Source organism: Mrakia frigida, assembly GCF_051309035.1.
Source record: "Mrakia frigida strain ATCC 22029 unplaced genomic scaffold BDY24scaffold_41, whole genome shotgun sequence".
NCBI classification, from domain to species: domain Eukaryota; kingdom Fungi; phylum Basidiomycota; class Tremellomycetes; order Cystofilobasidiales; family Mrakiaceae; genus Mrakia; species Mrakia frigida.
Window position 1 is genome coordinate 61,830 of NW_027481240.1, and position 16,789 is coordinate 78,618.

General features: G+C 55.3%; 5 protein-coding genes across 5 annotated transcripts; 2 read left to right on the plus strand and 3 right to left on the minus strand.

The window, feature by feature from the left end:
- Positions 1-42: 42 nt before the first annotated feature.
- On the plus strand, positions 43-4,605 carry BDY24DRAFT_211156 (uncharacterized protein). Its single transcript, XM_076636515.1, has 8 exons — positions 43-277; positions 379-450; positions 566-643; positions 742-874; positions 969-1,388; positions 1,467-2,299; positions 2,432-2,492; positions 2,569-4,605. Exons 1-8 carry the CDS (start codon positions 257-259, stop codon positions 4,443-4,445), a joined length of 3,495 nt encoding a protein of 1,164 aa, XP_076492802.1. The 5' UTR covers positions 43-256; the 3' UTR covers positions 4,446-4,605.
- A 596-nt stretch (positions 4,606-5,201) lies between these two features.
- Positions 5,202-6,220, minus strand: BDY24DRAFT_402507 (uncharacterized protein). The gene has a single exon (XM_076642220.1). The coding sequence runs from the start codon at positions 6,036-6,038 to the stop codon at positions 5,487-5,489; it is 552 nt and encodes a 183-aa protein (XP_076492803.1). The 5' UTR covers positions 6,039-6,220; the 3' UTR covers positions 5,202-5,486.
- On the minus strand, positions 6,150-8,854 carry BDY24DRAFT_211170 (uncharacterized protein). The gene is made up of 8 exons (XM_076636516.1): positions 8,615-8,854; positions 8,243-8,502; positions 7,303-8,159; positions 7,161-7,213; positions 6,895-7,068; positions 6,742-6,802; positions 6,435-6,640; positions 6,150-6,350 (listed from the first exon to the last, which is right to left on the minus strand). Exons 1-8 carry the CDS (start codon positions 8,727-8,729, stop codon positions 6,190-6,192), a joined length of 1,887 nt encoding a protein of 628 aa, XP_076492804.1. The 5' UTR covers positions 8,730-8,854; the 3' UTR covers positions 6,150-6,189.
- Positions 8,855-9,046: 192 nt separating this feature from the next.
- Positions 9,047-11,492, plus strand: BDY24DRAFT_402511 (F-box protein). The gene is made up of 11 exons (XM_076642221.1): positions 9,047-9,306; positions 9,459-9,486; positions 9,641-9,701; positions 9,799-9,809; positions 9,918-10,468; positions 10,541-10,558; positions 10,619-10,727; positions 10,806-10,868; positions 10,948-10,976; positions 11,049-11,152; positions 11,251-11,492. Exons 1-11 carry the CDS (start codon positions 9,110-9,112, stop codon positions 11,358-11,360), a joined length of 1,281 nt encoding a protein of 426 aa, XP_076492805.1. The 5' UTR covers positions 9,047-9,109; the 3' UTR covers positions 11,361-11,492.
- A 252-nt stretch (positions 11,493-11,744) lies between these two features.
- BDY24DRAFT_402513 (importin alpha re-exporter) lies at positions 11,745-16,729 on the minus strand. The gene is made up of 20 exons (XM_076642222.1): positions 16,442-16,729; positions 16,203-16,313; positions 16,058-16,123; positions 15,876-15,955; positions 15,700-15,790; positions 15,362-15,595; positions 14,938-15,253; positions 14,739-14,807; positions 14,554-14,663; positions 14,389-14,481; positions 14,156-14,302; positions 13,930-14,063; positions 13,711-13,826; positions 13,432-13,588; positions 13,273-13,364; positions 12,894-13,197; positions 12,587-12,766; positions 12,350-12,493; positions 11,983-12,220; positions 11,745-11,884 (listed from the first exon to the last, which is right to left on the minus strand). Exons 1-20 carry the CDS (start codon positions 16,658-16,660, stop codon positions 11,828-11,830), a joined length of 2,958 nt encoding a protein of 985 aa, XP_076492806.1. The 5' UTR covers positions 16,661-16,729; the 3' UTR covers positions 11,745-11,827.
- Positions 16,730-16,789: the final 60 nt, after the last annotated feature.

Here is a 16,789-nt window from a genome sequence, read left to right on the forward strand (position 1 = left end):
GAGCTCACCTTCCTCCCTCCTCCTCTCTTCTTCCACTGACGTCCACCAACTCCTTTCGACTCGGTCCTCCCTGCCCCCTCATCTTGTCCCCTCGCTGGATGGATCCTTCCTGCTATCAGTGAATCCAGAGATTACGGAAGATTCCAATCGACCCAGCGTTCCTCCTCCCTCTCAACTCCCCTTCCCGCCCTCTCTTCTTCTTCTGCTCTAAAAAACACCCTCCGAAGGGCTCGACTCTCTGGAGGAGATTGAGAGGATGACGTCCCACGACAATCATGTTCGTCTATGGCTTTCTTGAAGGAAGGAAAGGCAGGGAGGAGCTCGCGCTGACCTCCGACCTTCTCTCCCTTCTTGCGCTCCCTTCTGCTTCACTTCCAGGCTCAAATCGAGAGCTTCAAAGCCGCTGTCAAGTCTGGGAACCCTACTAGATTTCATCAAGCTGTCGAATGTGTGAGTATGGTCTACACAAGGGCGCCGTTGGGGGCAACGTTTCCCTCCTCCTTTACCTCCCGAGCTCACCTTCTCCGCTCCTCCTCCCGTCTCTTCTTCATATCTCTGCCCTCAGCTGGTCAAGTGGTCCAAGATGCTTCCGGATCCCTTCAGTGATCCAACCTTCAATCCCAAGCTCGTTCAACTTACCTTTGTAAGTCGTCCATGTCCCTCTCTCATCTTTCCAAACCTCGGCGAGCTCATCCTCCTCCTCCTCTTCCTCGTTCCCTCCTCGAATCCCCCACCCAACAGGACATCCTCGTACAAATCGGACTGTTCCGGCAGAAGAAGATCTACCTCTTGATCGAGTCTCTCGTCCTGAGCCGAACCTGGTGCGCTGTCATCCTTTCCAAGGACTTTGGCAGGACCCTTCCCGGATGTCGAGGTCAGTCAGCCCAGCCCCTTCCTTCTCCTTCGTCCTCTGCCTTCCTGATTCACCGCTGATCCCCATCTCCTTCAATCGCTTTCTTTACCCATAGATCTACTGGCCAAGATCGCACGAGTCGCTTCCGACCTTCCTCAGACCATTCCAACGCCAGCTTCCGCGTCGACCCAACCACACCTCGTTTCCTCGCCTCCACCACTTCCTCCCCCTCCCAAGTCAGCTTCGCCTTCCGTCATCCTCCCAGCACAACCACTTCCTATTCATCAACAACGAACCTCGTCTTCCCAACCCGTCGCAAGCTCCTCGTCCTCCTACATCCCTCCAAGCTCGTCCTCCGTCGCTCGACCACCTCAGTCGTTCGCAGACGTCGACGCAGGAGGACTCCCTCTTCCCTCGAGCGCAAGGTTTATGCCTGGAGCTGGAGCGAGCGTCGGTCTCAGTGCCAACGCTCAGGGGAAGAGAAGGGCGTCCGAGGTTCCAGATGGAAGCAGGGTGTCCAGTTTCAGCACGACCGGTTCGTCTTCTCCTTTCTCCCTTCTCGTCGCCTTCTGCAGCTGAAGCTGATAATTCGTCGCTCATCTTTGAAACTTAGTCTCTCCATCACCGAGGATCTCCTCCTCCAACCCTCAATACCCTCAAGTTCCTCAGCCGCGCGTTGCAGCTTCGCATCCTCCCTTTCAATCTTACATCCTCCCTCCCGGTCCTCCTACAATGCAAACCCATCCCTACACTCAGCAAAAACACCCCCGACGATCATCCCACACTATTTCCCCTCTTTCAGTCCAATCACCAACACACTTCCCTCCTTCTCCTGCACCCTTGCGGCGGCCAAGTCGACCGACACCTCCTCCTCTTCCCGTCCCATCCATCGACGTCCTTCGACTACTGAAGGAGGAGCCCGAGATTGGAATCACAGTCATGTCGAGATACTTCACGGGGAAGGACGAGAAGGGGGTGTTTGACGCGTTGATGATCCTGCTGGCGGAGTTGGAGGCGAAGGAGGCGGACGCGACGAAACCAGCATCCACCTTCCTCCCCTCCCCTCTCGACCCTTCGTCAGCCACATGGAATCGAACCTCCCTCCCACCAACGAACGGAACACCTCTACCTCTCAGCACCAACGTCCGCACCGAATCCTCTGCCAGCGGTCCTTCGGAACCCGCCAAGGTCGACGACCCTTCCTCCCGTCCTCCCTCCCATTCGAACCCTTCCTTCAATCCCAAGATCTCGAGAAGGAGCGAGTCGTTACTTCCTCCTGCGATGTCGTTCAAGGTCGAGAACTGGACTGATATGAGAACTGGAGTCGATGTGGGTGGAGAAGCGACGTTGGTGCTGGACATTGGAGGGAGGAGAGCGGCGATTGTGACGGCTGACGGAGAGGCTAAGGTGGAAAGTTTTGGGTTTGAGGAAGTGAAGAGTGTGACTGTGAGTCTCTTACATCTCTTGTTGCTGTGCTCTGGCTCGTCGGGGACAGAGAGCTGGAGGAAGCCGAGGTGAACGACGAGCTGACCAAACGCGTCTCTTTCCTCCTTGCTCTTTCGATCGGCTCATCCTCAGGCGGACGGCGACGACGGGTTCTCGTTCTGGTTCAAACCGGGAGGAGATTTATCTTCAACTGGTGAGTGTTCATCTCTTGGTTCCTTCGCTCGATCCGATCTGACCTTCCCTCGTTCGATCTCACTTCCTCCGAGCAGACGTAGGATGCACCGAACGATCTCAAGTCAACCTTACCATCCTCCCACAACCCAACCTCGAAAACATCCTCCCTCTCTTCAATCGCTCAACACGAGAACGAAGCAATTCCCAGCAGCCATTCTTCGAGGAATACGCTCGAACTCCCTCCTTCCCTCCTCCTCCTCCTCCTCCTCCACCTGCCCCTCCCGTCGTCGAAGTCATCACGGAACCACCTCCAGCTTCAGTTCCGCCTGTCCGACCGAGGATCAAGCTCAAGTTCACTCGACCAGCACCTCCAACACCGGCGTCGTCGAATCCCAACTCGGACGAAGAGGACGAGGAGGACAACAGGCCGCTCGCTCAGCAAGTTCATTCGTCGAAGAAGAGGAGTCGGAACGGGTCTCATCGGGACTCGAAGAAGAAGTTGAGGCCGAGAATATCGCCGGAGACGAAGATGGAGGGAATCACGGAGCCGCATGGAACAGCCGAGGTCGGAGGAGGAGAAGCAGAAGTCGAGAAGATGGACGTCGACGCGTCTTCGAAGGACGAGTCGCAGCCCGAACCGATCCCCCCCGTCGTTCTCGAGGAGCAGGAGGAACTCTCAGAGGACGACCGTCCTCTCTCATCGTTTTCAAAGTCGAAGTCGAGTTCAAGAGCGTCGTCGCCGCCTCGGATCGTCGTCCCCGTCGAGGAGAGTACGTTAGAGGAGGACGATTGTCCACTCGTGTCCTTCGCAAAGCCAGGACGGAAGGCTGTGTCGAGGACGAGCTCGCTTCTCGTGGGAGTACCTCCAAGGGCTGGATCACTGGTGGCGGAAGCGGAGACGACTCGAGCGGCGTCTCTTCCAGTAAATCTCGTCGAGAAGGACCTTCGGAATCGAGCCCCTCTTCCGACTTCGCCAACGGAAGCAAAGGATCAACCTTCAAAGGAAGCATCAGTACCAGCACCGGCGCCTCTTCCTCCGACGGTCGTCGCTCCTCCAGCTCCCTCCCCTCCTACTCCAGCCGTCGTCTTCCCTCCACCTCCAACCTCAACTCCCATCGTCGCACCACCTTCGCCTCCACCCCACCACTCTTCCTCTCCCAAAACCTCGACAAGGGCACTCGAACCTCAGGTTCCAGCAGCAACGATCGTCGTCGAGGAACCTGCCGAGACGACACTCGACCCTCCTGACTCCTCACCTCGATCCGAGAGCGGATGCTCCAATCTTCCTCCTCCTCCGCCCTCTCCCTCTCCCTCATCACCACCTCACTCCAGCCTTCAGATCCACAAGCGACTTTCGGGTCGTATAGAAGACGATGCGACGTCGACGTCAAGCTCGAGGTCCATGTCGTTGGTAGCAGGAGCAGGAGCACAGATCAGCACGACCGGGACGAGTTCGAGCCAGACTCCACAACAACCTCCACCTCCACCTCCCCCGGTTCCCACTCCTCCTCCTCCTCCTTCTCAACACCAGGCCGTACCAGCACCTCCATCCAACGTTCCTCAGCCCGAATTCACTCAAGACGAGCCCTCGACTCAGGACGAGATCGAACCGGAGTCGGAGTCGGAATCGGAAATGGACATCGACCCTCCTCTTCCTCCTCCTCCTCCCCAGCCCATCGTCGTCTTCGCAGAACCACCTTCCAACCCAGCACCATCCAAACCCATCATCAATTCCATCACCATCAAATCAACCTTCAGCTCTTCACCCTCCTCCTTCACGGCCTGGCCCGACGTCTCTTCTTTCGCCTCGTCCTCGTCCTCGTCCTCGTCCTCGTCCTCGCACACGACGGCGTTCGACGCGTCGGCCTTGGTGGCTCGGATGCCAGCGGAGTTCAGGGAGAGGGTTAAGCTTGGAAAGCTGGAAGAGCAAAACGGGGAGAGGAGGTACGAGTTGAGTTGGCGGATGAGTTGAACAGGAAAGATTGGGGACGCGTCGAGGGTTTCGTTTCGTTTCGGCTTTGCTTCGTTTCGTTCTCCTCTCTCTTTACGATTCCGTTACGTTCTCGCGTCTCCTCAGTACTGTATATCTTTTTACTTGCATCGCTTCAGTCCGTTCCTTTCCATAACCACACTTAGCACTTACATGTACCGATTAGCTCGCTTCTTCGTCTCGTCTCATCGTTGCCTCCTTCACGTTGTATTCTCTCTCTCCTTCGTTTTTCATTTCTTTGCTCGAGTTTTTTGATCTCATCCACGCATTTCTTCTTCTCAGTTCAGGCTGTACCGAAAACTCCCCCGAGTCGAGGCAAAGCGCTGGTCATGAGATCGTCAAAGGGTGAAAAAAGAAGAGAGAGAGAGAGAGAGGCGAGAACGAAAAGGTACAAGGAGGACGAAGATCGAAGAAGAGAATAGCAAAGGGAGTACAAAAAGGTGGATAAGATGGGACGTTGAACTGGTACGAGATAAAAAGCGAGGGAGTGAGGACTTGCAACGAAGAAAGGACGGCGGCGAAAGCACGACGACGCGTCCCTCTCGAGGACAAAGAGAGCCAGATGAAGAGGAGCGAAACTCACGAGCACTCCTCTCTCAACGTTCAAAGAACCCCAACACCTTCGGCTTGGCCTTCGTCTCCACCACCTCCCCTCTCAGCCTCCACCCAAACGCCCCCTTCCCACCCAACTCCTTCCTCTCCCTCTCCGTCCTCCCCTCTCCCTCCTCCCCCACCTCCTCCCCTAGCACCACCTCCCACAGCGCCTTCTTCTCCACTCCCATATCATCCACCAGATCTTCTCCCATCTCCAGCAACGCCACCCTCGCCACGTCGTTCAACGCGCTTCCCGATCCTCGAGTCCATCGATCCGCGTTCCCTCTCATCCCCAACTCCTCCACCGCGTCCCTGAAGAAGACGGAGGAGGGTCCACCGACGTGCCGACGGAGGTAGAGCGAGAAGAGGGTGATGAACCAGTCGGTTGGATGGCCAAGGAGCGCAGGCCGGAGGTAGGCTTCGAGCAGTTTAGGGTAGGGAGGCAGGTTGGAGGGTAGGCTTTGAGGGCTTCGAGCTTCGAGATCGGGGATGGTTTCGACGATGGGTGCGTCCTCTGCCACGACGCGTTTGAGGATGGCGAGCAGTCGAGCTCGATGGAACGACGCCGAGGGAGCTTGCGTCCCATCGAAGGCAGCGAGGACCTCCGGAGCGATGAACGGTCGAATAGAATCCAGATCCCGAGTGACTCGTTCTGCCTCCTCGACACGAGCTCGACTCCTCGAGGTGGTAGGGACGAAGGTGTCCTGGTAGGTGAGGACGAGGCCCGAGATGAGTTGAAGACCTTCCTCTCCTGCTGGACCGAGAAGGTAGTAACCTCTGAGGGAGACAGCGAGGATGAGAGGATCTGGACTGGGGAGGAGGGTAGCGGTGTGGGTGTTGAAGTCGTTGAGGTCGGCGGAGGTGAAGGGGTAAGGAAGGGAGGACGACGACGCGTCTTCTCCCGAAGTGGATCCAGGGACGAGGGCGCAGATCAGCCTTCGAAGCTTGAACTTGAGGGTGTCGGGATTTCGTTGGACCCATCTCTGGGCTGCGGGATCGACGAGGATCTCCATGGCTCGACTGACGAGTTGAAGTCGGATCGACGCGTCTGAGAGAGTCCGAAGAGAGTCCAGACGGCGAGAGAGTCAGTTCAGGGCGAGAAGGAAGGCGTGCGAGTGGAAGAAAAGTTAAGTTACTCACCGATGAAGGCCTCGAAGTCCGACTCGTCCCTTCCGTGAGAGTCGTGGTCGGAAGTGAGGAACTTGACGGCGCTCTCGAAGTCCTTCAGCGATTTGGCGAGGACGAAGAGGTTCTTGAGGTGAATCCCTGGTCGGTAGAGGGAATTTGGAGGAGCTGGAGGACAAGGTCGAGGAAGTGTCAGAACGAAGCTTCGAGTGAGAGTCGAACTCGAGGAGAAGGAAGAGGATCGAAACTCACGGTTGAAGGGAGCAGGCTCGATCGACGACTTGAGGGGAGGAGAGCTGAACGGTGACTCGTCGAACTCCGAGTCGAAGTGATCAGGATCGAGATCCGAATCGAAGGAAGAGGGTGGTAGAGGGACGGTGCTCTTCAGCTTGTCTCGACGGGAATGTAGGGAGTTCGAAGTTGATCCTGCAGAGAGAGCTGACGGGACTTCCGAAGATCTATGAGGGAAAAAATCGAGAACATCAGAAAGAGGGAACGAAGAGGATAACGAGTCAGCTCTCGAACGAAGATGCGAAAAGAACGAAAACACGACGCTCACCTCTCCTCACCCCCCCTCAAAGCCTTCCTCATCTGACCGACCTCTTGAGCTTGGTTCTGCACTGTTAAATTGTACAAGAAACAGGGTGAATGGTCAGTCCGAGCCGGATTCGATTCGATGAGAAGGATGCGAGACGACGCGACCACGACTCACTGATCCTCCTTTGCTTCTTCTCTTCAGTCGACTGCTGTCCCCGACCGTATCCAGAGAACTGAGCCAGGAGGGAAGGGGGTTGCTCCGGTTCGGCGTTTATCGAAGAGGGTCCTCGACGACGTTGAGCTTGAAGTTCGAGTTTGATCGAGTTGAGGACGTCGAGATGTCGTTCGACTGCGAAAAGGAAGAAGAGAGAGAGAGAGAGAGGAGACGCGCCGTCAGGTCCAAAATGGCTATTTGGCTACGGGAAAGTGGTTCAGACGTACATAGAGGAGCAACGAGTCGAAGAGCGTCGGCGAGAAGAGGAGACGACGACGCGCTGTGAAAAAAAAAGAGGAAACGAACGCAAGATCGATCAGCAAGAGTTCTGGCCCGACCGCAAACCCAAGATTGTGTAGAGCTACTCACACAGCAGCATCACCACCCAAAACCATGCGCGACTCTTCCCTCAGATCCTCCAACCCCGACTCCAGAGCTCCGTGCTTCCTCTCCCAGGCCTTCTGATTCTTCCTCTCCTGCCTCGTCAACCCTTCCTCCTCCAGCACCTCCTCCGCCATCACCTCCTCTTTCCTACTCTCTTCAACGGCCGGAGCTTGATCCTCCTCCTGCAAAACCACCTCCTCCTCCTCCCCGTTCCAACCTCTCAAAGCCCTAGGCGTCGCCGGCACGAGCAAAAAGTTGGGTACTGCCTCCCGCAACCTCGTCATCTCCTGCTCCTTAGCGAGTTGAATCTCCCTGTTCCTGTCCTGCCTCTTCTCCTTCCAGCTCTTGGGAGCTTTCCTGACCAGGGGAATCCTCAGGAACGGCGGGAGGGAGCTCGGTGGTGATGGGCACGGGACAATCTCCTTGTGCGGCTGATCTTCTCCTCCTCCGAGCGGTTCCGTCGAAGGGCCGTCCAAGCGAGTGGGAGGTGGAGCGGCGAACTGAGCGGGACGGAGTTGATGTTGTTTTTGGGAGATGAAGCTGAGGGAGGGACGTTGAGGTTCAAGTTCGGGAGGACGGAGGAAAGCGTTTGATGCTGAGGATGGCGACCGAGGTTTGGCAGCGGCGAGACTGGTTATGGAAGGAGGAGGTGCTGTACGCGGTGTTGTTGAAGGTTGAGATTTCGACGAGAGGAGGAAGTTTGGGAGTTGAGGAGGAGAGAGGGAACGGGCAGGTTGAAGGGAGATGGAGTCCAAGGGACCGGCTGCTTTCCGTTTGGGCGGGATGGGAACGCCTGTTGGGTAGAGTCGGAGGAGGAGAGAGACTTTGCGTCTTGCCGTGGACTGGAGAAGAAAAGTTGAACGAGGGAATGAGCTTCAGAAAGGAACGAGGGCTGAACGGACGAGGGAGGGTCGAGCGAGCTCACGTTCATCTCCGGTTCGTTCTCCTCCTCAAAGTTCCATGCTGCCGAGGGAGTCTTGCTACTGGTGGATGTACGAATCCGAGGAAGATATCGAGGTGCTGGAGGAGGTGGTACAGGGGCTGAGAGAGGATAGTCGAGGAATGGCGACGGTCTCGAGGTCGGAGGCAGAGGAGAGGAGGGCTCAAAGGAGGTTGGCGGCCATCGTTGATCGGTTTGTGCTACAGAAGAAGCATCCAGATGCGAGTAGGACCGTCTACGAGAGTCTTGTGAAAAGGAGAAATAGTAGTAGAAGAAGAAGAAGAAGAAATCAGCTTGGTTGGGATCTCTCAAGTAGTGCCGTGGGGAAGCAAAAGGAGGGAGGGAGGGGGGACCGACGAGTGGAGGAAGGAGGCGAGATGGGGAGAAGCCCGTTGGACGAGGACGATGCCAGCCGAAATTGAGCTCTAGGAAGATAGGAAGAAGATCTAGGGCGTGCTGGTGGGAGTCGCATCGCCGTAGAGATGCGCAGGAGAGGGACGAGGAGCTGGTATGTAGAGAAGAGAGAAGGGAAGGAGGGAGGAGGGAGATGGAGGGAGGAAGAAAGGAGGAGCCTCTTCCCCGCCCTCGGCGCGAAACAGAGACCTTGAAGGATGAAAAGTGAAGGGTAAAAAAATCTTCTCGTCTCTCCATAAGCTGCTTGATTGAATAACGAGCTTGATTTCTGGGAACTTGAGCAAATTTTCCTCAGATCTTGACGCTTCTTGACGACGAAACGAAGACCTCCATCTCTCCATTCGTTTCCTTTCTCCCTTCCTGACCTTCAACGCCGACCTCGCCTCCTACGAACACCACCCCTCCCTCAAGCCCCCTCGTTCCCATATCAACCTCGCGATGGCCCAAAAACGTACCCAGCCCGACTCGGAAGAAGAAGGCAGCGAGACCGAGAACTTTTCCCAGGAAGCTCCCCGTCCTGCGACCAAGAAACCGAAAGGTCCTCGAGTCAAGAAGGTAGCCGTCTGGAAGGACATCAAGAAATGGAACGAAGGAGACGATCCTCTCGGAAGGTTCCCGATTGAGGTTCTCAACTTGTGAGTATCGTGTATCGGTGCTGGGGAACGAACGGAGGAGAGACGGCAGGGAGGGAGGGAGGGAGGGAGAAGGGAATGAGCTCGCTTTCGTTTCAGTCGTCCACTTCCCTTCAAAGCTGACCTTTTCGTCTCTCGTTGTTGTGTTGATCCAGGATCATCTCCATCGACACGAATCTAGATGTGAGTGCAGATATAGATCTCGAAGTAGGAGGTGGAAGGGAGAGAGGAAGTGGGAAGCACAGAGTCGAGCTCCCCTTCCCTTCCTTTTCCTCCTCCTCCTTAAATACTGACTCTCTTTCCCCGTTGGTGCACGACTCACTTCCCTCCCTCTCAGCTTCGAGATCACCTCGCTCTCTCCGGAGTCTGCAGATTCTTCAGGACTTGCTACAGAGATGGTAAGTTCGGTTCTCGTCCGTTCACGCGTTCCGTTGAGAAGACCGCGTCGACCCAAATTCTGACCATCTCTTCTCTTCTGACGTCTCCTCGCAATAGTCGTCTTCCAAGTACGTGTTTTTCATCGTCCCTCTTGTATATCTGTCGTCTTTGTCCCAGTGAAGTAGCACAAACTGACTTCTTCCTCCCTTTACGCGTCCCTTCGACTCACCCGCCAGGTCCTCTTCCAAGACGCCTTCCCCGCGACCACCCACTGTTTCTCCGATACCTTCAACATCTCAGACGAGGGGAAACCTATCGCCGACCTCACTCGAAAAATCTGGAGGTACAACTCCGACGTCGAACGTTCGATCGGACCAACAACTCGAGCTCTCACCGAAGCTCGAAACATCATCCTCTTCAATGGGAAGGTCTCGGAGGGCTGGGGAGTCCCCAACAAGGAATGGAACGGTTCAGCAGCAGCCATCAAGCAAGCGGAGGATCTCGTCGTTCTCAAGAAGATCATCGCTAAGGACAGGAAGGACTTCGCTGCTCGAGAGAAGGCTCTCATTCAACCCAGGTCCAAAGCAGCGGAAGCGGCTCACGCCCTCGCTGTTGCCGCTTATGAGGCTGAAGTCGCTGCTGATCAAGCTCAGGAAGAAGCTTCGGGAGTCAAGGCTCCGTATCGATCCAGACCACACAACGCAGTGACGTCGTACTCGCTGGGATGGAAGTTGAAGGACCAGACGGCGGCGTTGCTGGTTGATCTCAAGAAGATCTACGGGGATCAGTGAGTTTCTGTCCCCGTCCTGTACTCTCAGATCACTCGATAACTGACGAGCTCTTATCTCGCAAAAAACAGAGTCGATCGACCTGCAGTGTAAGTCACGTCTCATCCTTCCTTCGCACGATGATCCTCACTCTTCCCTTCTTTCTTCAGCTTCAAACCCTCTGCCAAAATCCCCGTCCCACCTATCCGAGATCCCTGGCACTCTGAATGGAGAACTCTCGTCGCTTTGCACGTCAACAACCCTAGGATCGCTGCCACTGCGAGTCGATTCCTCTCCTTCCGTCCTGCTCCTCTTCGCAAGAGGACTGACTTCGTCTTCGTCTGTTCCTTTTATCAGGAAGCCAAAAAGATCTACAAGGTCTCCGATGCTGAGCTCTTGACGATTCCGTTGGTCGCTCCTGTTCGTGTCGCCTTCCTCCTTCTCTCGAGGCGTCGAGCTTTTCTTTCTCGCTGACGCCCATCGCTCGTTGTTTCCACAGCTCGCCACCCCGAAATCTCGTCCTCGGTAGTACGTCATCTCAACCACTCTTCCTTTTCAATTCCTTCATAGATCCTAACCTCGACCTTCGTTTCGTTCCAGCTTCATCACCTCAGCCGTCGACGCACTCGCTGTTCGTTCCCACGGAGGCTCCGTCGGACATCAAGAGTACCTCATCAAGATGGCCGAACGAGCTGAGAAGGCTGGTGAGTTTCCTCATCCTATCACTTCCTCTCTCCCTTTCTCCCTCGCTTTCGACGAAATCTGACCTCCTCTTCCCTTCCTCTTCGTGTTCGTGATGCAGCCGCCACTCGAGAACGAAACGGAACCACGGCGGTCAAGACGGGAAGGAAGATCTACCATGAATGGGGAGGTCAGCGATTCTGGACGGGGGAGTACTACGACAATTACTAGCTTCTTGGACGGTGTGCGAAGTTTTGGGGTTGGGTTGGATCCTTGTCTTTTGGTGGGGGTTTGCCAGTCAGTTGGGATTTTAGGGTTTCGATTGATGGATACGAGTCTTTTGTCGTCTGAAAAAGAGCGAGGTGAACGGAAAGGAAGAGTTGGAGAAAGAGAAAAGTGGAAGAAAAGGACGGAACGAAACGAGATGCGACGACGCGGCCGAGGTGGGTGCACCTTCGAGCTCTCGATCTCTTCTCTCCGTCGAGTCCTCGATCCTCGTCCATCTCACGAAGACCTAGCAGACCTTCCTCGTTCCCTTTCATCTCTTCCCTCCCTCGAGAACGTCGCCGTTGCGTTCTCGAACCTGTTTCCTTTTCCTCCTTTCTCAGCGTTCGATTCGAGATGAAAAACAAAGATCGTATCGATTACATCTACGCTAAGCTAGCCTCCTCCTCAGCTCTTCCACACATCTACCGAACCTAACTCTGAAGTCGAGCCAAAGCAGCTGGATCCACTTGTTGCAGTAGAGGTCCGACCTTGCGAAACGAGAAAAAACAAAGAACGAACGAAAGTCAGCTCGTCCGGTCTCTCTCCTCCTTCTCTCTCTGCTCCTGCAGCCACGCAAGCGACTCACCGATCCCGCAACACCCTCCAACTGAGTCTTCAGGAACGTCTTCTCGTCCTCCACCAACCAAGCCACGGGATCCTCCTTCTTCGCCTCCGACGCTCCGAGTCGAGCGAACGAGGCCTGGAACCCAGCGACTCCGTCGTCGAAGTCCAGACCGGAGATGTCGTCTTCGGCGATGGCGGTGGTGGCGGTGAGGTCTACAGGGAGGAGGATGAGAGCGAGGACGGCGTTGAGGGTTGCTGGCCTGCGAAGACAAACGACGAGGAGGGAGAGAGGAGGGTCAGCGAGCGAACAAGAGAGAACGAAGCAGAGCGACGATGAATTTGAACTGGAAGTGAGAGAAGGAAAGGAGAAAAGAGGGCAGAATTCTCACCAAGACTTGACCAAAGGCTCGGTGAGCATGGTTTGACTCTGCGTCAAGAGTCTCGTCATTCCAACGGAGACGACCTTCCTGTCCTTGACGGGGATCTTCTGGACCTGAGGGAGAACGATTCCTTGGAGGATACCACCGAAGATTCTGTGTGAACGGGAAGGAAACGAAGAAGAAAGAATGGTCAGCGCCAGCTCCGAAACGAACGAGCAAAGGAAGGGAAGGGAAGAGACGACTCACCCAGGTTGAACACCCTCGTACTGAGCGATTACGAAATCAGGAGTGAGACCCTCCTTCTCGACGGCGAGGATGTAGCAGAAGAAGTAGACGAAGGAGTAGACGAAGGTGGGCGTTTTCGAGCTTTGAAGTCGCGTCGAGAGGAGGACGAGGATCGTTCGGATGTACTGCTGGAGGGCGGGTCTGCGGAGCGAAGGACAGATGAACCGATGAGTATCAGCACATAATCTCGATCGCGCCAGAGCCAAGACGAAAGGAATCCGTCGGAAAGGAAGAGGACGAAGAGGAAAGAGACGCGTCGGAAACTCACATCGGCACACTCTCGAACAACGCCTGCAGCAAGCTGAACCCGTGGACATCGTTGATGTTGCTTCCAATCAACTTCTGGAACACTCCCAACAGACTCTGCACCTGGTTGTTGGCCACGATCGTAGGAGCTCCACGTTTGAGAAGAGCCTTCCAGAGTCGAACGAGAGCGGGGACGTTTCCTCGTTGCTCCCAGAGGGAGGCGGTCAGCAGAGGGCCGAGGAGGTTTTGGTAGGCTTCTGGGAGGGTCGTGGTTGGATGGAGTTCGAGGAGCTGGGAAAGGATCTGGAAGACGTAGGGGACGAATTCTGAGGAGGACGAAGGGGAGAGGTTAGATGAGGGACGGCGGGAAGGAGGACGGGAGAACGGAGAGAGGTACGAACCGAGAACGTCCTCCTGCAAGATGGTCATGATAGGTCCGAAAAGCTCGGACTCGAACTGTCCAAGGGTAGCGGGAGTTCCCTCAGCGACGAATCTGAAGGAGAAAGAAACGGGTCAGCGAAGAGTCGACCTCGGAGGACGAGAGGGACAGATAAACTCACCGAATCAAAGCCGAAACAGACTCGAAAGTGTACTGGTTGAACTTGGGGTTACTGGGGTTCTTGCTGATCTGACCGATGATGCCGACGAGGTGTTGGAGGACGACGAGGAAGACGGGAGTGAGGGATTGTCGAGCGGTGAGGATGACTCGCATGACACCTGTGCGAGAAGAAAAGACGATCGAACGAGCGATATAAAGAGTCAGCGTGGGTTTCGTCGAGGGTTTCAGAGATCGGGAGAGATGGGGAGAAAGTGGAAAGAGGAGGCGAACGAAGACTCACATCGCATCAAGTAATCGTTCTCAGCCATCTTCTCAGGAGTCTGTCCTCGCTCGATGTTGGTGAAGAGAGCCATCAGAATATCCTGAGCGAAAGGTCGAACGTCGGCCTGGGAGAACCTGGGTGTTCGAAGAGTGAAGGGGAAGAAAAAGTCACCTCCTCGAAGTCACTCGACGCGTCTGGACTTCAGCTCGAACGAGAGTCACGAGGAGAGGGACTCACAAAGCCTGTCCGTTAATCTTAATAAACAAGATCCTCTCGATGGTGGTAGCAGCATACGAGTAGACGACGTAGTTGGAGGAAGAAAGGTGTTGAATGAGGAGAGGAAGAACGGAGATGAGCTGCTCTTTGGTGAGCTGTGAGAAGGTACGAGGACGTTGAGCAAGAGAACAGAGTGTCAGGAAGTCTAACGCAGGCCGAGGGGAGATGATCTGAGAGCGAAACGAACCTGGTTCCTGAAAGTGTGCAAGAACTTGATCGCGTCGACGAGAAGGAAGAGGTTGACGGTTCCCTCGGCTCCCTGGAGATCCTGGAATACGTTTTGGGAGAAAAACTCGACGACATCGACGAGAACGTTGGTGGAGGTGACTCCATGCTGATAGAGGCGGAGCACAAAGAGCAGAAGCGTCAGCAAGAGGACGACGCGTGAGAGACTCAACGAGGAGCAGAACGAGAACGAACCTGGAGAGTAGCTCCTCGGGAAGCGATGGAAGTCAAAAGATAAATAGCGGTATCCTTGCTCTTCCAGTTGGCAGCTGGGTTGGAGTTGTATTGCTGCGAGGCGGAAGAAGAAGTAAGACGACGCGTCAGTTCTCATTTCTCGTTTATCCAGGGATGAAAACTCACTCCAAGGTAGGCGTCGATGTACCTCTTGACGATAGCAGTGACCTCAGTCTCGAACTGCTCCATCAAGGCTCGAGTGAACTCGGTAGCGGCTTGTCGTCGAGTGTCGGTTTCTGCGAGAGAGGGACGAGGTGTGAGATCGAGCTCGACGGGAGGAGGTTCGAGAAAGGGAGACAGGAAGAACGTACCAGTCGAAGGCTCGATATCGGTTCGGATGTACTCGATAGGATCGTCCTCGAACATCTCCTCCTCGTGAGCTGCAAGTGGAAGAACGAACGGAATGTCAGCTCGAGCTCCCTCCTTCCCTTCCCGTCCCAGACCTCTGCTCTTCCTACCCCAACGAGGTTCCCACCCAACCCGTTACTACGAAAAGAGAATTTGACTCACTCCTCAAGGCCATGTTCGGCAGCACAATCATCTCCAAGAACCTCTCCAACGTCCCGGGCTGCTCGAACAACGACCGACGACTTCCCATCTTCACCACCACACCCAAGAATCCCAAAGCCCTGCACACGAGAGCATCCTCCCTAGTAGTCTGCGAGGAAGCCATAGCAGGATCGGCGAGGAACTCCCAGACGGACTGAACGAAGGGAGTGAGGAGAGCGGTGGTGAAGGCATCCGAGTATCGAAGGGTGAAGAGCTCGAGGATGGAACAGATTTGAGATCTGATCTTTTGGAGGGGTCCGGGAGTAGCGTCGTCGTCCTTGCGGAGAAGAAGTGGGAGCAAAGAAGGTCGAGGTGAGCTCTTTGCTCAAGGGAAGCGAAGATGGGCGGAGGAAGCGAAGGAGACGAAGCTCAAAAGAGGACTCACATCTCCTCTCAGCTCTGCTCGATCCCACCTGAGGTACTTTCCGAGCAGTCCGATGTCTCCAGTATCGGGGTTTCCGAAGAAGACAGCCAGGTTGTCCTCGAAGAACTCTGGGAGATCCTGAGCGTTGAGGTCGTAGAAGAGTTGGAGGAGAAGGAGGAGAGTTTGGGCGAGCTGAGGGAGGGAAGCGGTAGGAGGGAGTTGATCGGCGGGGAGGGAGAGGAGTTGGTCGGTTCGCTGTAGGTGCAGAGAGGAAGAGGAGAGGTCAGGTTCAAGCGGTCGAGGAAAGGCGTCAGGAGAGGGAGAGAAGGGAGGAGGTGGGAGATGGATGTTGAACGAACCTTGAAGAGCTCAAAGTAGGGAACGCAGAACTCTGAGAGAACGAGAAGAATCTCGGAGTAGAGTCGATCAGACTGGAACTGTGATTTCCACCTGTCGGAAACGGAAGCGAAGCACGGAGGCGGTCAGAATTCGAATGGGTGAGCTCGGAGGAGGAAGGGAAGCGAGCGAGACGAACCTCCTGAAGATGGAGTGAGCGGTTTGAAGGACTCCAACGTTGATGGAGAAGTTGTCGGGAGAGATGGAAGAGACGAGTTGCTGCAAAAGTGAGAGATGGGGGATCGGAGTCAGCTCGAACGCACGGAAAGGAGGAGAGGAGGAGGGAGAAGGGCAAGGAAGGAAGGGAACGAGAAGACTCACTCCAACGAGACCTTCCCACTGATCTGGGAAATCGAGCTCAGCGACAGCAGCTACGGCTTCTCCGACCTGAACGAGAGAGTGAGAAAGACGGAGTCAGCTCTATGGAACGAGGAGGAGTAAGAAGGGAGGGAGGGAGGGAGCGTACTTGAGCTTGGAGTCTTGCGAGTTGAGGAGTTGAGAGCGAGATCATGACTGGGACGAGCTGCTCCTTGATAGCTTGTCGATCCACTAGCGAAGGGAGCAGAGGAGTGGTTTCCTGTATGCATCGAAGGAAGCGAGAAAGGGGGACAGGAAGCGAAAAGAGAAAGGTCAACACAAGTTCCTTCTCTCCTTCTCTCCTTTTGTTCTTCGTTTCCTTCTTCCCACCATCTATACTGAACGCACCTCTCCCCACATCTTCTTGACGGCGTTCTTGAAGTAAATTCCAGCGGCGAGTCTGATCTCCATAGGCGCTTCTCCTGCTCCCTGAACGATGGAAAGAACGGAGAGAAGGAAACCTGGAACGGGCTCATGCTCGGTGAGATGTCGTTCAGCTCCTCGTCGAGTTTGAGGATCAGAAGAGAGAGACTGCGAGAGGAGGGGAAGAAGCGTGATGGTATCCATTCTCGAGGAGGAGAGAAGGAGGAAGGAAGGAAGGGGAGGAAGGAGGAGAAGGAGAAGAGAAGGTGATGGTTAGGAGGACTTCTAGAGGAGAAGAGAAAGCAAAAGCTTGAAAATCAAAACCAGAGCGGG